The sequence below is a fragment of the Pungitius pungitius genome, chromosome 1, assembly GCF_949316345.1.
Source record: "Pungitius pungitius chromosome 1, fPunPun2.1, whole genome shotgun sequence".
Lineage (NCBI taxonomy): Eukaryota > Metazoa > Chordata > Actinopteri > Perciformes > Gasterosteidae > Pungitius > Pungitius pungitius.
The window spans coordinates 8,816,187-8,833,491 of record NC_084900.1 but is presented as its reverse complement, the minus strand read 5'-3'; the positions used below and the strand labels follow the sequence as shown (position 1 = coordinate 8,833,491).

General features: G+C 44.9%; 3 protein-coding genes across 12 annotated transcripts in view; 2 read left to right on the top strand and 1 right to left on the bottom strand.

Moving 5' to 3' along the window:
* Nucleotides 1–4: 4 nt before the first annotated feature.
* On the bottom strand, nt 5–4,918 carry cct7 (chaperonin containing TCP1, subunit 7 (eta)). The gene is made up of 12 exons (XM_037478967.2): nt 4,847–4,918; nt 3,634–3,717; nt 3,459–3,528; nt 3,268–3,374; nt 2,964–3,142; nt 2,653–2,824; nt 2,276–2,440; nt 1,995–2,183; nt 1,609–1,706; nt 1,405–1,537; nt 1,016–1,222; nt 5–878 (listed from the first exon to the last, which is right to left on the bottom strand). The coding sequence occupies exons 1-12, from the start codon at nt 4,850–4,852 to the stop codon at nt 651–653; spliced, it is 1,638 nt and encodes a 545-aa protein (XP_037334864.1). The 5' UTR covers nt 4,853–4,918; the 3' UTR covers nt 5–650.
* Nucleotides 4,919–6,639: 1,721 nt separating this feature from the next.
* krcp (kelch repeat-containing protein) lies at nt 6,640–11,409 on the top strand. The gene is made up of 13 exons (XM_037478966.2): nt 6,640–6,927; nt 7,275–7,436; nt 7,519–7,600; nt 7,700–7,756; nt 8,184–8,427; nt 8,606–8,698; nt 8,945–9,076; nt 9,172–9,359; nt 9,473–9,669; nt 9,767–9,861; nt 9,987–10,041; nt 10,201–10,298; nt 10,607–11,409. The coding sequence occupies exons 1-13, from the start codon at nt 6,866–6,868 to the stop codon at nt 10,834–10,836; spliced, it is 1,695 nt and encodes a 564-aa protein (XP_037334863.2). The 5' UTR covers nt 6,640–6,865; the 3' UTR covers nt 10,837–11,409.
* A 3,042-nt stretch (nt 11,410–14,451) lies between these two features.
* Nucleotides 14,452–17,305, top strand: part of mark2b (MAP/microtubule affinity-regulating kinase 2b) — a 38,369-nt gene continuing 35,515 nt past the window's right edge. For 9 of the 10 annotated variants that reach the window (XM_037478957.2, XM_037478956.2, XM_062561365.1 and 6 more), the window contains exon 1: nt 14,848–15,856. In XM_037478957.2, coding sequence (XP_037334854.1) covers nt 15,806–15,856 — 51 coding nt within the window. In that variant the 5' untranslated portion in view covers nt 14,848–15,805. Of the gene's footprint in view, nt 14,759–14,847; nt 15,857–17,305 lie in introns of those variants that run through there. The other variant, XM_062561356.1, reaches the window with a different exon arrangement.

Below are 17,305 nucleotides of genomic sequence, written 5' to 3'. Positions count from 1 at the left end.
ACGGTGCAATCTCAGCTGTGAATTTATTGATAATGGTCAGATAAATAGGTTTACACAGCCAAAACAATGAATGGTTCAGAACTGCTCAACATCCCATCAGTGCTTTACTTCACATGTTACACGTTTGTTGGTCACATAAAACAATTCAAAGTACAGATGATGGAAAAGTCAGTTCAGAGAAGAGCAAAGTCTAAGGGTAGGAGTGCGATTAGTTCAGAACCAACGGGGGACTAATTCCATTCTTCTTGCATTTCTAATTTATTTCTCTGTAATTCCGCTACAGGTGGAAAGATGGAGGCTCGAAATGTTAACCAGACCATACCAAGTGAATGTTTAAGAAAAACACACGCAACATAGAAAAGAAGAAATAAGCCACCTATTACAAAGTGTAAAGAATTGGTCTTGAAATTGATAGATGAACTTCTTATTTCCCCCTTTTTATCTTTTTCAATCCATTTGCCATTTGCAGTGCATCTATGACTGTTTACAACACCTAACGTTACCTAGAATTCAAATCCATTTGCAGGTCAAAAATGCCGAGCTACATTCAACACCATCTTTGCATGTGTAAATGTAACCTAAACAGTATTAAAGAAATCTGCAAATGGATTTTAATGCCAGTTCAAAATTAGGTTTGGCTGCCGCCCCGCTTAGTGGGCATGGGGTCTCCCGCGGCCTCTGCCCCTGCCACCGCCGGGAGGGCCGTCCATACTGCTGCGTGGATTCTTGATCGTCTCGTCCACAGACAGGATGAGGCAAGCTGCCTCGGACGCCGCTGTCAAAGCGTTGATCCTCACAATGGAAGGCTCCCACACGCAGGCAGCAAAGTTGTCTGCAATGTCCTCGTTGTTGATGTCGACGCCGTACCACATACCGCCCTGCGGGGAGACGACACATGGAGCACACATTCATTTCCCGCCCATTTACGGCTCAACGGAGAGTCCCTCTGTGAAGCGATTGGATTTAAAGTCCTGAGTGGGACTGGGTGTGTGTGTTTGCGTTTCATCCTTCGAACCTGTGCATGTTTGGCCCGCAGCTTGTTCAGGATGTTGGTGGCGTCAAAGCCGGCGTTGTCACACAGCTGTCTGGGGATGATCTCTAGGGCCTTGGCGTACACTCCAATCAGCAGCTGCTGCTTCCCGGGGATGGTCCTGGAATAATCCCGCAGGTACTTTGACAGCTCCATCTCGATGGCTCCTCCCCCCGCAACAATGGAGTCATTCTGGAAATGGGTAAAGTACAGTCAGCCTATTACCATCAGTGCGCCCGGATGGGCAGACAAATCGAACCTAGTTCAATATCTTGATCGATTCAAACGGTCCTTTTATATGACAGATAATTTGACAAATATATCATACTCTGAATGGCTACATGCTGTGAGCTACGCTCCATCCGACGACTGACCTTGATGGCTCTGCGTACGATCATGATGGCGTCATGCAGAGATCGCTCCGTCTCCTCTGTGAACTGCTCGGCTCCGCCCCTCAGAATGATGGTGCACGTCTTCGCCTTAGGACATCCCTTAAAGAAGTTATACCTGCAGACACAGATGTGACGGGTGTGAGCTGGTGCAGTCCTGGTTCATGCAATGTTCACCTACAAACTTACCTCTCTCCTCCAACCTGGACCTCCTCGAAGAGTTCACACTGTCCCAGGACGCTGTCAGTCAGGTTACTCACTGAGGTCTGAATGGAGCCCCCGCAGGCCTGAAAGTCACATTACACATAATTAATGGTTCAGTGAATTATAGAAAATAAAAAAACATAGGTGTTAAACAGTAATTTAACACACGTTTCCACCCCAATGTATATATATAAAAATGTTACCCATCAAAAAACTAGATATGGAGGCTTTCCTTTTGAGTTAACAGATAAGGCTGAAAGCCGTATACTATATAACATCCACTGGAAGTCTGGGAGGTTTTCTAGTTATCGGTTTTCATCCTTTAAGAATGCACATGCATGGTTTCAAAGATGTGTCCGTCTATGTCCTACCATCATGGTCCTCTTCAGATCCTCCTCCTGCACCCTGCCAGCACAGAACAGGTCCCTGTCAGCGAAGTACTGGGTGGCCACGTCGCCGATGGGTAACTTGGACAAAACCACCTTGGCTCCTGACTGGTGGATCTTATCCAGCTTGTCATATAGGATGTTCCACTCGGCATCCACAATGGCCTGGTAATCCTGCAGAAAAAAGAGGAGGAAGGAAGAAGAGGTATTTCACAAAATGCCAGGGAACGTATTCCCATCCTGATGCTGTGTTGTGGCCTTCATACCTCCACACAGTTCACGCGGACCTCAGCGTTATCCTTCTCAGCCTTCAGCTCCAGCTCCACATTGAGGAGAGCAATCTTTGGATTGTTATAGGTTTTAGGCTGCATCTCAAACCCGGCGTAGGAGAAGGTCTTCTTGAACGCAACCCCGGAGATCATATGGGAATCCTGTAAAAAAATCAAAGAAAGTGTGACCTGGTGGATTTGGAATGTAAAAAATGTAAAGAAGCATGAAAGAACTATTAAGTCAACTAATGTAAAGCTTCTTTTAACTCACACCTAAACTTTCCATGGCCAACCCATGAATTTGTCTGTCCAACCCCTCGTTGACATCATAATGTGTAAAGTTTTGTTTAAGTGGGAGCAAAAGAAAAATATACCTCAAGGGCTCCTCCCTGAACCTTCTTGATGCCGATCATCTTCAAAGACAGCAGCTCGTCCAGAGACATGACAGCATCAACCACCATTTTGGAGAAGAACTCCTTCTGACCGGCAATCAGCTTGGAGTTCAGGGCTGTGGCGGCACACTTCTCCAGCAACTGCCTCTGCTCTCTGAGGGGATAGATTTTAAAAAGTTTATCTAGACCAGCTTTTAAAAGCTACAACCCAAAAAACAAAATTTCTTTAGTGCCAAACCCAAAATGCTGTCTGGCGTGTAAATAACATGTCGCTGTAAGAAGTGAGCACTTACTGCTTGTCGTCTTTCTTCACAGAGACGGAGATCTCCTTGATCTTGTTGACAGCGAGTTGGGTGGCAGTGCGGAAGGCTCTGATGATGGTCTGGGGGTGGAGACCGTCCTCCACGTACGACTTGAGCTGCTTCAAGAACTCAGCAGCCAGGAGAGTGACGGAGGTGGTGCCGTCCCCGACCTGAGGATGGTAAAACACAAGGAAGAAGATTATAAAGACATGATGACGCTTTGACCGGAAGGTGATGGAAATACAACAAACCAGTTATCATAAAGGCCTTTAACGGTAAAAAGAACCATGCTCACCTCAGCATCCTGGGAACGAGCGATGTCCACCAGGGTCTTGGCTGCGGGGTGAACCACATCCAACAGTTTCAGGATGGTGGCACCATCATTGGAGATTGTGGCCTTACCTGGAAAACACAATTAAATCACATTTCTGTTGAGGGCAACTTCAACTCGTAACTCTGTTCCTTCAGTCCGAACCTACACCTCACCTCTGCTATCCACCATCAGTTTGTCCATCCCCCTGGGCCCAAGGGTGGTCCTGACGGCCTCAGCAATCACCTGGAAAAGACAACCCAACAGCAGCATTTAGACAACTTTAGACCATATTTTTTATACACAATATTACAGAAAACAAAACCAGGGGGAATCTTTGTGTTTTCTCACCTGGCAGGCATTGATGTTACTGACGAGCTGGGGAACACCCTGAGACGAGTCTGTCCCTTCCTTCAGAAGGATAACCTGTGCGGGCTGAAGAGAGGGATTAGGGGTGAAGGAAGAAGTATTGGTTTAAAGACGAATATAAAGATGCAGTGAAGGAGGGTAAAGACAGGGAATAAAGTATGCTGAACCCCCAAAAATGTAGTTAAACAAATATGATAAGGGATTACAACTAGCATACTATGGCCTTTATATGAACATCACAGAATATATCAGTTTCCCAGAAAGAACCTTGACAGGTTCTGTTTTATTAGAAATTCCACTATGTCAGTATTAATTGATGAAATAATCATAGAGTTTGCTCATTATGTTCATTAATGACGTGTCCAAATTAGGCAGATCATCCTAATGAATGTTTGAACGTATTTATAAAACTTATAAGCAGCATTCGTCATTGGGTTACTTTACCAAAATATCTATTAAATAATTTTCCATCATAATAAACAGCAATATACCTCAATATCAAGTCAGTTAGCATTTAAGCTATAACATAACAGTTAAACATCCACAGTGCGGCTGCTCGTGCTGCAGCAGGGTGTGATGCTTTTGTTTCCCCTCAGACATGCTGTGTGACACTGTCAAAAGCCGGATGTCTGTTTGAAATCCGCTCACATTACTGTAGCAGGCTAAATGTCATAAATCCACGTTATATGTGCGAATGCACCGTTCTCAGATCACTTGTTAACAAAATATAGTAAAAGGTCTGCAAACAACTCTGGCTGGTCTTTGATTCTCTAACATCACTCCGCTTCACTCTGTCCCGCATAACAAATCTCAGGGAAGACACAAATGCTGACTGACTAATAATTTGAGCAATACAACACAGTTAACGCCATTCGGCGAGGTTTTCAGCGTGAAAGAGCAGCTAAAGACGGGTGGACATCTTTACTACGCAGCTCCTCTTACAAAGAGGCTAGCTAGTTAGCATAGCCGTTAGCATCGTTTACGCCCATTCATGTTGGTTCCCCTGCGAGGCTAACAAGTCCGGCTAAATATAAGCCCGTTTTTAAAATCATCTCCACAAAATGATTGCTTTCCAAGAACGCCGGACGGGAAAGGTCTGAGCTGTGAATGGTCCAGATGCAAATTCACGCTGATAAAGTGAAGGATGGACGTAGATTACACATTTGAGTTCGGGCATGAATGCTAACTCACTCACCATCATCTTTGCAGTTCCTTCGAGAAGCTTTCCGCCGGCGTCCAATCCCACAATGCTTTTCGAATTCAAGAGCTGCTGGGGGTGTGTTCAAGAACGACATTTTATTGTCAGCATACAGTCTGAGACTTTACATACTCAGATTCATACAAAACCGAATGTTCTGAAAATTGTAATTGCACACAAATACAATGATCCAGCTACAGTCTTTGTCTGTAGCAGTTAACTTTTATTCAAACATGTAGTTGTTATTGAGTTGTGCTTCTAGCTGGTATCTAAAATGTTTCCCTGCACCTAGAGATGATGAAAAGGACCTTACATTATGTTTGTATTTGCATTCTCCATGTTTGTCGCATTAAACTGAAGACAAAGCAAGATGGAAATGTTCTTTTGGTAATTGACCTGCATTGCTTTTCAAAGGAGATCACACAGAACAAAGATACCATAGAGAAAAAAGAAAATATAACAAAAAACAGGTAGGTGATACATGTATTATTAAATACATATCAAGTAATACTAATAATCCACCGGTTTATTATTACGCAACCCATTGTTATCATTAACATACAGTAGCAATGTTAGTCCCGGCTAACGCCACTATCACGCCATCATTTACCACAAGGCCACCAGGCTCTAATCATAAAGATTGTAGCACAAACTACAACGCAGGGCATCCCTTTCATCTAGAAACATGCATTTATAAGCTTAGTTGTTTACAGCAAAGATGGTATGGATGCTGGATGTAATTAAAGCTAAAGCCATTGACTCATACTGACAGTTCAACATGAGAGCAGGAACTCTTTCAAATATTAGCAAGGTGTATTATCTGAAAGTCTGATTGATTTGCCAGCAACCGTCATCAGGGGTAACACTCAGACCAGTAAAACTCTGAGAGTGAGAGGGAAGACACCCTGTTCCTGAAGGGAGTAACTATGGATCCGGTGTTTCAATGTGTCAAATAGAGTAGGAAGGTCAGTAGGAATAAGGACAGAGGAGAGAGAGAGGCTGATTTGGCCGTGTTGAGTTGCTCAGAGACAGCAGGGAGGACAGTCTATCAAGTGTGCCTTGAAGCCATACTGGTGAGGCTCAAGAAGGTTATTATGGTGGAGAGAGAGGGAGAGTTGATCAAAGATGGCTTGCTCCATGGTTTTGGAAAGGGAAGAAGACACACAGGCCTGTAGCTGTTAACCTGTCCGTGAAGTTAGAGCTGAGGAATAGAAAGTGGAATGTCTGTGGCAGAGTTAAGAGACACGAGTGACAAGGAGTGACTTAAAGGCAGCGCTGACAAAAACAGCAGAGGGAGACAGCGTAGGTTGAGACAGATACAGAGTCTGTTGATGTGTTGGGGTTCTCAGTTTGAGAGACAGGGAGAGAGAAAGCGAAGTGGTCAGAGACATGGTGTGGAGTTACAGTGAGGTAAAATGTAAACAAAGAAAGTAAGGATAATAGGTCAGATTACTTCTCTATCAGGATGTAAAAGTCATTCAAAAGGATAAGTGGAAGGAGACTTTCTGGAAAGCTTTATAGTAGGACGTAATCTATTCAAATAAAAATGTAATAGATTGCGTCTGTTACGCAAATGTTACCACAGTTAGACGCGTTAAAATGGATAGAAACGAGACAACGGTATGGTAATAAAAGTTTTAAAACGTATTGCCGACAAGGACTCCTGAACGCAGCTTTGCTTATGTCTCGCAGAGGAACTGGATAGAGGCCTCTGATTGGCTTATGGTCTGTGACGCCATGCTTGAAGTGTGCTCGATCTAAGTTAAGCGCACACTGCATGGGCGGAGTTCCACTTCTGCGACATAATCTTCAGTGCAGACTCCAACCAGTGCAGATACTCCTAACAACAAAACACGCGCTCATACTCGTTTACCGAGAACGCATATCGGTGGCGGGAGATGTTGGATGGAGCTCAAAAGGATATTTTTGTTTTGGCAGTGTAGTTTGTCTAAATAAAGAACACCGCAGAAAGAGTTGTGACAATAAACGCGATTCATTGTGGACGACAACGCGAAGATGGAAGATTTCGGGGTATATGCTGTTTTTGGAGTACACGGTCCTCCTCAACGGCTTGTGAGGTACGTTAGCAATGAAGAACGATGACTTTTAACCGTGACGTTAACAATTTAACAGTTAAATGTTATGACAGAAGTTATCGGGTTGCTCAAGGTAACTCGTATTGCCTCTGAACCTTAATCTGAGACGCAGCTCAACGCTTTTTCAATATTGTTGTCAGATTACTGTGACGTTAAGCAGTTCTCCATGTCGTAAACCTCTATCCTTTGGCGCCTCTTGAACGGGAAATGATCAGTTGAGTTGATTAATCGACGTTAGCTTTTCTGTTACGGTCCAACAAATGTTGTTTAAAAACTATACCTCTCGCAATTTCTATGCATAGCAAGAGACCAATTTCCCCTTTTTTCAGCGCTGAAGGTTCGTGCAGGGTGTCTGTCGCAGTTCCCCCGAGTGTCCGCCAGGTGGTGCTGTTCAGCAGCGGGCCGTGGGGGGCGCGGATCTGCGTCAACGCGGAGCTCAACGATGCAGACCGCTTCCCCATCACGATCGGAAAACTGACTCCTTACAACAAGTAGGTCGACTGACTGTGTCCCCATGGGACGATTCTGAACACTTACTAAATGAGTTTAGGTTAACTTTGTCACGTGCTGCAGGTGCCTGTCGTGGGAGCAGTGGGAAGAGGAGAGCTGGACGGACAGCGTCACATTGAGTGTGACTCTGGAAGGAGGAAACCTGGTAAATATCCAAGAACTCAAAGCTATAATATAGTTGTCCCAGCTAACAGCCAAGCTACAATATATATTTAAAATGGATAAATGCCCCCCCTCCCCTCAGGTAAAAGAAGATTGGTCAAAGCCAGAGCACCTGTCTGTGAAGGAATACACACCAAAGGTAATCAGTGTGAATGATTTACTTTTTATATATAATATATATATAGCTAGAGTTTGTATACAGAGCTACTTGTTAGTCTTATTTCAAGACTGTAATGGATTCATACACAACTTAGTATGAATAAGTTTGTTTTTTACTTGTTTTCCTAAATTCAACACAAAGCCTCTTCAAAATCAGTATGGTGACACTTCTTTCCTTGAAATTAGTGTTGACAAATGAGTGTAATTTCCCCCTCGAGGCATGTAGTGTCGCAGCGTTGCGTCCTTGTCTATTGATGCCAGTGTCAGTTCTGTGTTGTCTGAAACATAAAACACTTTACTGATCGCTGTTCCTGTAACAACTGTTTCCAGTTTTCTCCTTTGGGCTTTACTTCCAAACATGACGTCCGTGCTAAGCAATGAATGACGTCGTCTGTTTGTCGCCCCAGGACACGGTGGCTCCCCTCGCCGCCCGGGAGCTCAACGGCAAGAGGAAGAGAGAGCGAGCGCCAGAGGAAGACGCTGGCGGGAATAAGACGACCGGTCGCGGGGAAGAAGAAGAAGAAGAAGAGAACGTGTGTCCCAATGGCGCCGCGGAGAAGACCACGCCCGTGCGAAAGGTCAGAGGTCAAACCAAAGGGAGCCAGAAGCTGTTCACGACTGCAGCGGATGCAAAGAAGACAAAGAGAACGGGTGAGAGAGAGAGAGAAACTAAATATGATGTTGTGTATTGTCCTGTCACACTGTGTGTGTGCGTGTGAGCCAGAGGGGTTTAGCTAATGCTAATGCCTCCCGTGGCTCGGCCTGGGGGAGAGAAGCATTTCTTTGTTTGTTTGTTTTCTTCCGTCAAATATCTGTCTCTGTTGCACAGCTAATGGAGCGGGTGAGGCACAGGGCATTGTGGGAAAAACGCCTCCTCAGAGTGCTGCCCGGACGAAGAGTCGACCGACTCCCACACAAACCGGTAATGGGTGCTGATACGCATCACCCACCTGATATCACAGAGTCATTTTTCTTTTCTGTGGGCATACACTTGGGTAAGCTGTGTTGCCTCCAGTTATTCCCAGGATGCAGCTACCTGGGTGGGATAAAATGTGCTGATTTTATGCTTATATCCCTGTCATATATGATACTGGAGCCTGGGGGCGCTTTGCATGAGTGAGACGGTAACCCTTGAAGTACCAAATCTCTCGTTTGCTTTTTCCTGCAGCCCCATTGGTCAGCCCGTCGGGCCGCTGGGGTCCAACCCTGTGTCCCATTGATGCACAGACAGCCATCCTGATCGGGGGTCAGGGATCTCGGATGCAGTTCTGCAAAGATCCCATGTGGAAGCTCTGCACAGGTCTGCCACCAAACAACACTCCTAAACGGAGAGTGAGAGTGAGAGTTGCTTTCTGGCAGCACGGTGTCAGAGCCGAGTGTTCTTGTGTCCAACAGAGGACATGTCCTGGTTCGCGGCGGAGACTCTGGCGGAGGGCCCGACGCCCGAGGCCAGGATCGGCCACACAGCTGTGTACGACCCGGACTCGAGGCGGATCTTTGTGTTCGGAGGCTCAAAGAACAAGAAGTGGTTCAACGACGTTCACATCCTGGACACACAGAGCTGGAAGTGGACCATGGTGGAGGTGTGTGTGTGTGTGTGTGTGTGTGTGTGTGTTCTGCATGTATTTCCTCCTGCTTGTCCTCCTCCTTCATGTCCTTCTCCTGCCTCTCCCTCTCTCCCCCCCCCCGACCTCAGGCTCAAGGGAAGGTTCCTTCTCTGGCCTACCACAGCTGCAGCATGTTCCGGGGCGAGCTGTTTGTGCTGGGAGGAGTGTTTCCGCGTCCGAACCCAGAGCCCGACGGCTGCAGCGGCTCGCTGTACATCTTCGACCCCAACCTCTCCATCTGGTACCAGCCCATCGTAACGGGCAACGCGCCCTCCCCACGCTCAGGGTGAGATGGTCTGATCCGAACTCCGTCACGGCGCTGCGTTTTCTCCCCGTCTCACGTTTTCTACCCTCCCTTTTTGGTTGTCTTTTTTTTTTTCCAGACACTCTGCATGTGTGATGCAGGAGAGGAAGATCTATGTGTTCGGTGGGTGGGACACTCCGGTCTGCTACAACGACATGTACACGTTGGACCTCGGTAAGCCACGCACAAACTACTTCTTAAAGGAAAAGGGGTGCATACTCGAGGCTTGTGTGTGTGCATTGCGGTTTAAAGACCCTGCTTGAATAGTTCAAATGAAAACCTTTTGGGTTCCTCGTTAGGTCTGATGGAGTTTTCTGCTGTGAAAACAACTGGGAAGGCCCCCTCTCCTCGAAGGTACACAATTAAACACGCCCAACGACAACAGGAATGTGCACCTCACTACTATTTCTATGTGTATTTTAAAATATATATTTTTACAATATCTTCACTGGTAATTTTCAGAAATATTGGGCGTCATTTGCATCACACCGCTTTGTTGAATCTGTGTTGCAGTTGGCACGGCAGTGCTGTGCTCTCAGACACAAAGTTCCTGATCCACGGAGGCTACAACGGGAGTAACGCTCTCAGCGACACGTTCATCTTTGACATCGGTGAGAGGCGGCTCACAGTGAGACTCGCATGCTCCCAGGATGAAGACGTATTTGTTAACACTCATTAAACAGGGAACAGCAGAGTTTTTCTTGCAGAGGGGAACCGTTATTCTCTTTATTAATGGTCCAGTGTTACTTGGCTAATCTTGAAGTTATTGAATTGGCGTGACGTAGGGAAACTGATGGACATTTTACGTTACCATGGATACAAAAGGTCTTCAACTAACTACATTTCTATTGGTTAAAACAATGATATTATGTGCATGACCAAAATAATGACTTTTCGTCTTTTATATCATTTGTCTCAGACACCAACTGCTGGACGGAGGTGACTCTCCCTCAGCTGTCCGTCCCCAGGGCGGGCCACGCCATCATCACCATGGACACGGCCAGGCGCCGCCGTTTCTCTGGGGACGCGGCGATGGACGTGAGCTCTGTCAGAAGAACCCTGCTGGTGTTCGGGGGCGGAGACAACGAGGGCAACTTCTACTCCGACCTGACGACTGTTGCCGTGGACGACCTGCCCAGTGCTACTTAAAGAGAGCGAGTCAGAGGTGGATCCTCACTCCTCATTATGAAGCTTTTTTTAATGCCCCCCACAGATTTTTATTATTATTTATATTCTTACGGTTTGACGGCTCTTTTTGTTAACGTTTTATGGTGTGAGCCATCTTTTAATTCTACTAGGATTTTATAAAGGTGTGGGTTTATTTGGAGGATTTTCTTTGACACACATGTGACAACGAGACTACTTGTCTATGTTGTGCATGACAGGAATACTGGAGGTAATTTTTAAGCAAACTTCAAGGAAACGTTAATCCTCGTTCTCTCCCTGTGGTTCCATGTTAATAACCACAATGTTCATGGTGTAAGACATCAAACATTTGGATTATTTTAGTCACCAAGGACACTACTGATTTATGTACATAGTTTATCAAATTCTTCCTCACTTATCTGATATTTGGAATGTGTTGCCTTCGGATGTCTGAATTTGCTGAGCATAACTGAGTGATATGCTCAGAATCACGTAATTGTCATTTTCAAATTCATCTTCCCATGCTGGTCATTTGCACTTGGCTTCTGTCTTTACTCAATAAATATTTTGATTTTCCTCGCTGTATCTCAAGTCAAATCTTATCAAATATGCAGTCACAGTTAAACACAAATTCAACAAGCTTCTCCATTTGCAGAATAAGTAACGTGTTTTTTTTTAGTCTGACTCAAAACGGTGAGGTATTATTTATACCAAGTGGTGTCAAACAGATGTAATTAAAATGATCTTTGACACTAACAGGAAAGGCCCATTAATAAAATGCCTGTTGTTGTCGTCAGACTAGCTGAGTAACACTGATGCTATCTTCAAAGATTCACAGCTAAATGGAGACATTTTAATCCAAAATTAGTGGAGCTCCGGGGGGAGATTATCCTATTTTCTGCTGAAAAGATGATTATGGTGTCAAATATGGCCGTTTTGAAGAAAGAAGTACAAACTAGAGGGCCAATAAATGTTTGTGGTGGTTCTTCCCCTTGAACAGAAATCATAATAAAATGTTCATCACAAAAATGACAATGTAATTAAGATGATCAACAGTCACAACAACAGGTAAACATTCCAGATATTGAGTCAGTACATTATATTAAGAGTCTTCTATGGCACACATGTTGCGTGGTAAAAACTATAATTTAACTTCCCCTTAACTATGATGTAATGGGACATTAATATTCACAAATAAAGTGAGGGGTCAAAGTTGTACAGTTGTACAATAAGAATAATACAATACAAATGACAATTCTCTAGGAGTTCATGTAGGCGATTGTGACCTCATGGAAACCGATGCCGGAAACCACAAATGACGAGCTCACAGAAGACCGACATGTCTTCTCTGGTAAATTATTCAACAACTTGTCTGGTGCCGAACCAGAAGATACAGACCGGCAAAATCCACCTAGTCCAAGGCCCCTGCTTCCTCTGGCGATACAAAGGAAGGCCTGGCCTCCTAAAGAAGGTTCCCATTTCAAATCAGTTTCCTCCCTTCAAGACCTGTTGATGCTAAGCTTTGTCTCTTTCCGCACTTAATTATTTTGCTGTTAATCATAAAAATAATTCAGTTATATGACTTATTGGCTCCACCCACTTCCAACCAAACTGGATTCCACTGAATGATTGATTGATAATTGAAGGAAGAACTGTGAAGATTTTCCAAACGTCGTGCTCTTTTGCAGTCACAGCAATGAAGATGAGTGAGTTAGAAATGCATAAAGGTTTCAGAGACAGCCCGGCAGTTAAAAGTATGGTTGTGTGTACAGCATGCCAGCTTCCACACACTAAATGATTGGCTGCATATTAAAATGACTGTCACGGCCTCGATTTAGGCCAGACAAAGTTGGCACCCCGAAATAGGAGACTGGAGATAAAAGAAAATCATGTTTTTTATGTTCATCCAAAAGGACTTTAAAATAACCTCTAATCAGCTGCAATTACCAGTTGACGGTTCATCATCCTACTCCTTTTCCTCTCCAGACCAAAAGAATGACAGCCAAAAAAAATGAATGAATTTTTATCCAAATAGTTATGGGACACCCAGCGCAGTATCAGGTTAGAGTGTTGGGTATACATTCTTCAAAGAGATGGATAGACATATACAGTATCTATAGTGTGTATATATAGGTAGCTAATAACTGTAATATATTCAGGCATCCTGCAGATGGCGACAAAAAAGCACATTTTTCCCAGCAACAAAGAAGATTCACTCAAACGACACAAAAAGAATTGTAAAAATATAACAAATGAAAAGTGGAGTGACTGAGTGCACGTGACGTCTCATTTGGTGCACATTTTTTCTTTCATATCCGTCACAAAGCGCTGGTCACAAAATATGTCGGCCCTGCTGCAATTCAATGTCGAAAAATGAAAAAGAGGACGTATTGTGCCAAGCTGGGTTGGTCTAACTGTTTACTAATTGATAAGGTTATAAAAAAAGGCCCAGTTATCCCACTGGTACAGTACCAAGGCTGCGTGAAAACACGCGTGTGCACTGTTTGTGTCCCTCTCAGTGTGTGTGCCCCAACAAACACTCCTTCCTCATCAGGGATGTGATTTTCTTCCCCCCTTGATTCATCGGGAAATCCTGCCAGCTGGGTGCTCTCCCAGTCATTACTAACAAGCCTGTCCTACCCCTTTATTTCCTGATTTCTGCTTTCTTTTCTCCCCGACATCCTTATATTGTGCGCATGGTCGGTATCTTACATTTTATGCATTATTTAGGTGGTCTCTCTAGACCTCATGATGGACAGAGTTCAGACAACACCACCACCAACGGGAGCCATATTGTGCTCATCAGTCCGTGGCTGTTGCTTAGTAACTTGACAACGTCTATCCCAGCTGTCAGCATCTAACATTCACATTCATGGGTACATATTTACAAATGGCACTTAATTTCTACAGCTGTGATTGCAAAGAAGACCCATTATCCAACCACCATAATTGGTTACATACACATTTTGATAAAAACAATGGGGATAAGGGAGAAGAAAATGATACTTTATACTAACATTCTGATATTATGGGTACTATCCAATAACCAGAAGACCTCCAGTTACAGCCAAGGACACCTTGCTTGTGAACAAGGCCCACTGGTGTGCTGCTTTAAAATATAACCCATGAAGAAAGTCCAACATGCATTTTACCAAGAACACTGACTTTAACCAGCGACGAAAAGCTGAATAAAAACAAAGCCTTGGGACAACACTGAAGACATTGAGGCACATTATATAACTATAAACCGCCAACAGCCCTCAGATACTAGTGGTGGATTCTAGCCTCTGTGAATTAATACATGATTGTATGTGGGCCTCTGGTCATTGGCACATTGAAATTCACTAGCAACCGCAATGGCATATGGTAACGAAATAAAACGATATTCTTTACATTAACATAAACATATATATACACAGACGTGTTTCAAGGCTGTTGGGCTGGATTCATATTGTCATGCAGGCCATTTAATAATTGAATGACCAGAAACGCAACTTGTCACAATACAAGGTCATTTGGGGCCTCTAGTGGTCCGGTCTGGGGCTTTTGGAAACCTGGAACCTACCGTTCAACAACTCGGAGGAGACGCGTTCACCAGCGGAAACAGCCGAAGACTCGGAAACAGCCGAAGAAAGCCGAACGAGGAGCGAAACTCGCTGCCTCCCCACCCCTCCTCTTTCAGTCGTGGTGCAAGCAGCCATGTTGCAGCGAGCTTGTTCCGGTATCAGGACAGGATCGTGCGCATAGAGACCACGATCGGGAGCAGCTTCTCGCCTCCTCTCTCCCCCCCCCCCCTCTGTCGCCCGTGACTCGCACCTCCTTAACGAGAACCACCCAGGCACACCGATAATGGATTTTACAAACTTGATGATTCCTCCTTCGGTCGGCCGGTTCCGGTGATCGTAGCAGTCGCAGTAGAGACAGGGTGAGCTGGTGTGTCGCCTCACTGCAGTGCAGCGCTGTTGAGAACGACCTTATTCCGATCACGCAACGCCAAGAAGAGCGCCGGTGATTCCCCGTGGATTTTTGAGTTTTGGCTCTGTGGCAGCGCCCGCCGCTGCGGCCGCAGGAAGATAAGCTAACTAGCTAGCTTTGCTTCGAAGGAAACACCGATTTAGGCTAGCTACATGGGCTAACACTGCCCAGCCCGTTAACGAGTGCACTATATTTAATTCGTGTTTCTCACCTGCGATGTGACTATTTTACATGGTGTTGCGTTTTTTTGGGGGGGGGCATACCACACCTGGATATTTCACTGGGGGCATTTTTAATTGTTTTGCGTGAGTTGGGGAAGGTCGAGACCTCGCCGGGAATAACTTTGGCCTGAGTTTGTGAATCCCGGACTTGATTTCAGTCCCGAAAGGAAGCGTCTCTGCCAGAAAAAAAATAGAAGAGGAAAAATCTGGAGTCGACACCTAGTTATGAAAACTACTCCGGATCAACACTCTGTGTAGATTTCGGCGACAGTTTGTTCTTCTTCCTCAGACGTTAGTTAGCAGCCTCACAGGTTAGCTAACTAGCCACCTGATTAAAGCTCGTCGGTTCTATACAACCGTTGCTCCAACTTTTCTTCAAGCTAGCCCGAGTAGCTAGCTGGTCAAAGCGACAGAGCACTAGGTCGCTGGTCACGGCCGACGCTGGTAAATTCTGAGCGAAAGTAGAATTTCACACCGAGTCCCGAAGTCAAAGCAGCCACTTTGCTTTTCTCGCTTTTGCACTTGTTGACAAACATGGGACGTGCGGTTGCTGCTAGCTAGTTTCCAGCTAGCTAACTCGGCTAGCCGCTGATGTGGGATTCAACTTGTTGATTCACGGGCTATCGGTCGTGCTGCTAGCTGGCTAGCACTGGACATCTGTTGGAATTTTTTTTCCCCCTCTACTATCAGCTGGACAGTTTTTAAATGCACAATAGACACTGACGAATCGTTTTGCTTCACTGTTCCCTTTTTTGGCAACTTCCAGTCCACCAAACATGTCAACAAGGACCCCATTGGTGCAGGTCATTGAGAACTCAGCAACACAGGTAAGACTCAACAAATGAATGTTATAACGTTGGTTGATATTTACAAAGGGCCGTTTTGCTTGGCCTTTCGCAGTCTGTCTCTTTTGCCTTTTCTCAGTCCCTGTTGTCTCTGCCACACAGCAGTGATTCACCAGCGTGCCCACGCACTCGCGCTGGATTTGCCACTCTTTGCAGAATAGAAGAATACATTTAACTTTCTGTTTAGTCTGTGTGTGTTAGGGCATGTCCTCCTCCTTGACTTTTCGGGACTTTGACCTGAAGCAATACAGACGAAAATAGGCCTGCTACTTCTCCATTGCACATGTGTGACCTAAGTGTTTTTTATGCAACCCTTGCCCTAGGAAACGATGAGAATCTCTTGATAACTGTCAATCAAAATCCTCTTTTCTAGAGGGTCCACGGTCATTTGTGTTCAATGAAGAAAAAGTTGTATTTGTTGAGAGGGAGAAGCCTTCGTGACTGTGTGATAAAGGAGAACCTTATTTCATATGCATTGATGCTAATGCTATCTTTTAAGAAACAAGACAGATCATTCATTGATGTACTAAGACATTAAAGGGGCCCAGAGCACCCCCGGCACAGGTGGAAATGAAATTGAGAAGTATTGTTAACAAAACACCCAGAAACAGACACACAAACACACCAGTAGTGTGTTCAAAAGTTATAAGGACAAACGCACCACTTGGATGTGCTCTGTAAATCATTATTGGAAGGCTAGAATAAAGCCCTTGCTTTAAAGACAGCATCTTGTTGACATGGAAGCCTTTTAGGATGTCCGATGCAGACAATGCCCTGTTTTACTTGGACAGCTGTCGACAAGCATCCTGTGATGAAAAATGTCTTGTGCGTGTGGGATGGAAATATTTGTGAGTGTACATGTCGACAGAGTGGCGTGTGTGTGAAGCTAAACCATTTCTATATTTGTGTTGCTTGAGTGTCTGTAGGTATAGTGATGTAGCTGCGGTGAGGATTAGATGTGATGCATTGTTTTAGCAGTTGGTACGTGGCCTTGGTGAGTTTAGCAACACAAATAGAGCAAATGCACAAACACAACACTTGATTTGAGCATTTGTTAAATATTTGTTAATAAAAACGTACCTCTGCTTTTCAGGGAACATGACATCATAAATATGGGACGCGTTGTTGAATTGTACTTTTTTCTGTTGCAAGAACTGCACCCTTTGTCAAACAGTTATCTACCTGAGCCATTCAAGGCCCAACCCAGCTGCACAGCCTACCCCAGTGTAGGCCCGCTCGTACCAGCCGACATGGACTCTAAGGTTCAAAGACTCAGTGCAGCTTTGCTTCTTGCGCTAATAAATTGCTGACAGAAGTTGTCGGTGTCATGATCTCACCGAGGCTTGTCCCGCTCGATAGATCTCTGCTGCGGTGTGCAGGAAGGCATATTGACAGCCAACCTGGTAGGTAGGTTTATAGGTGTGGGCAAAC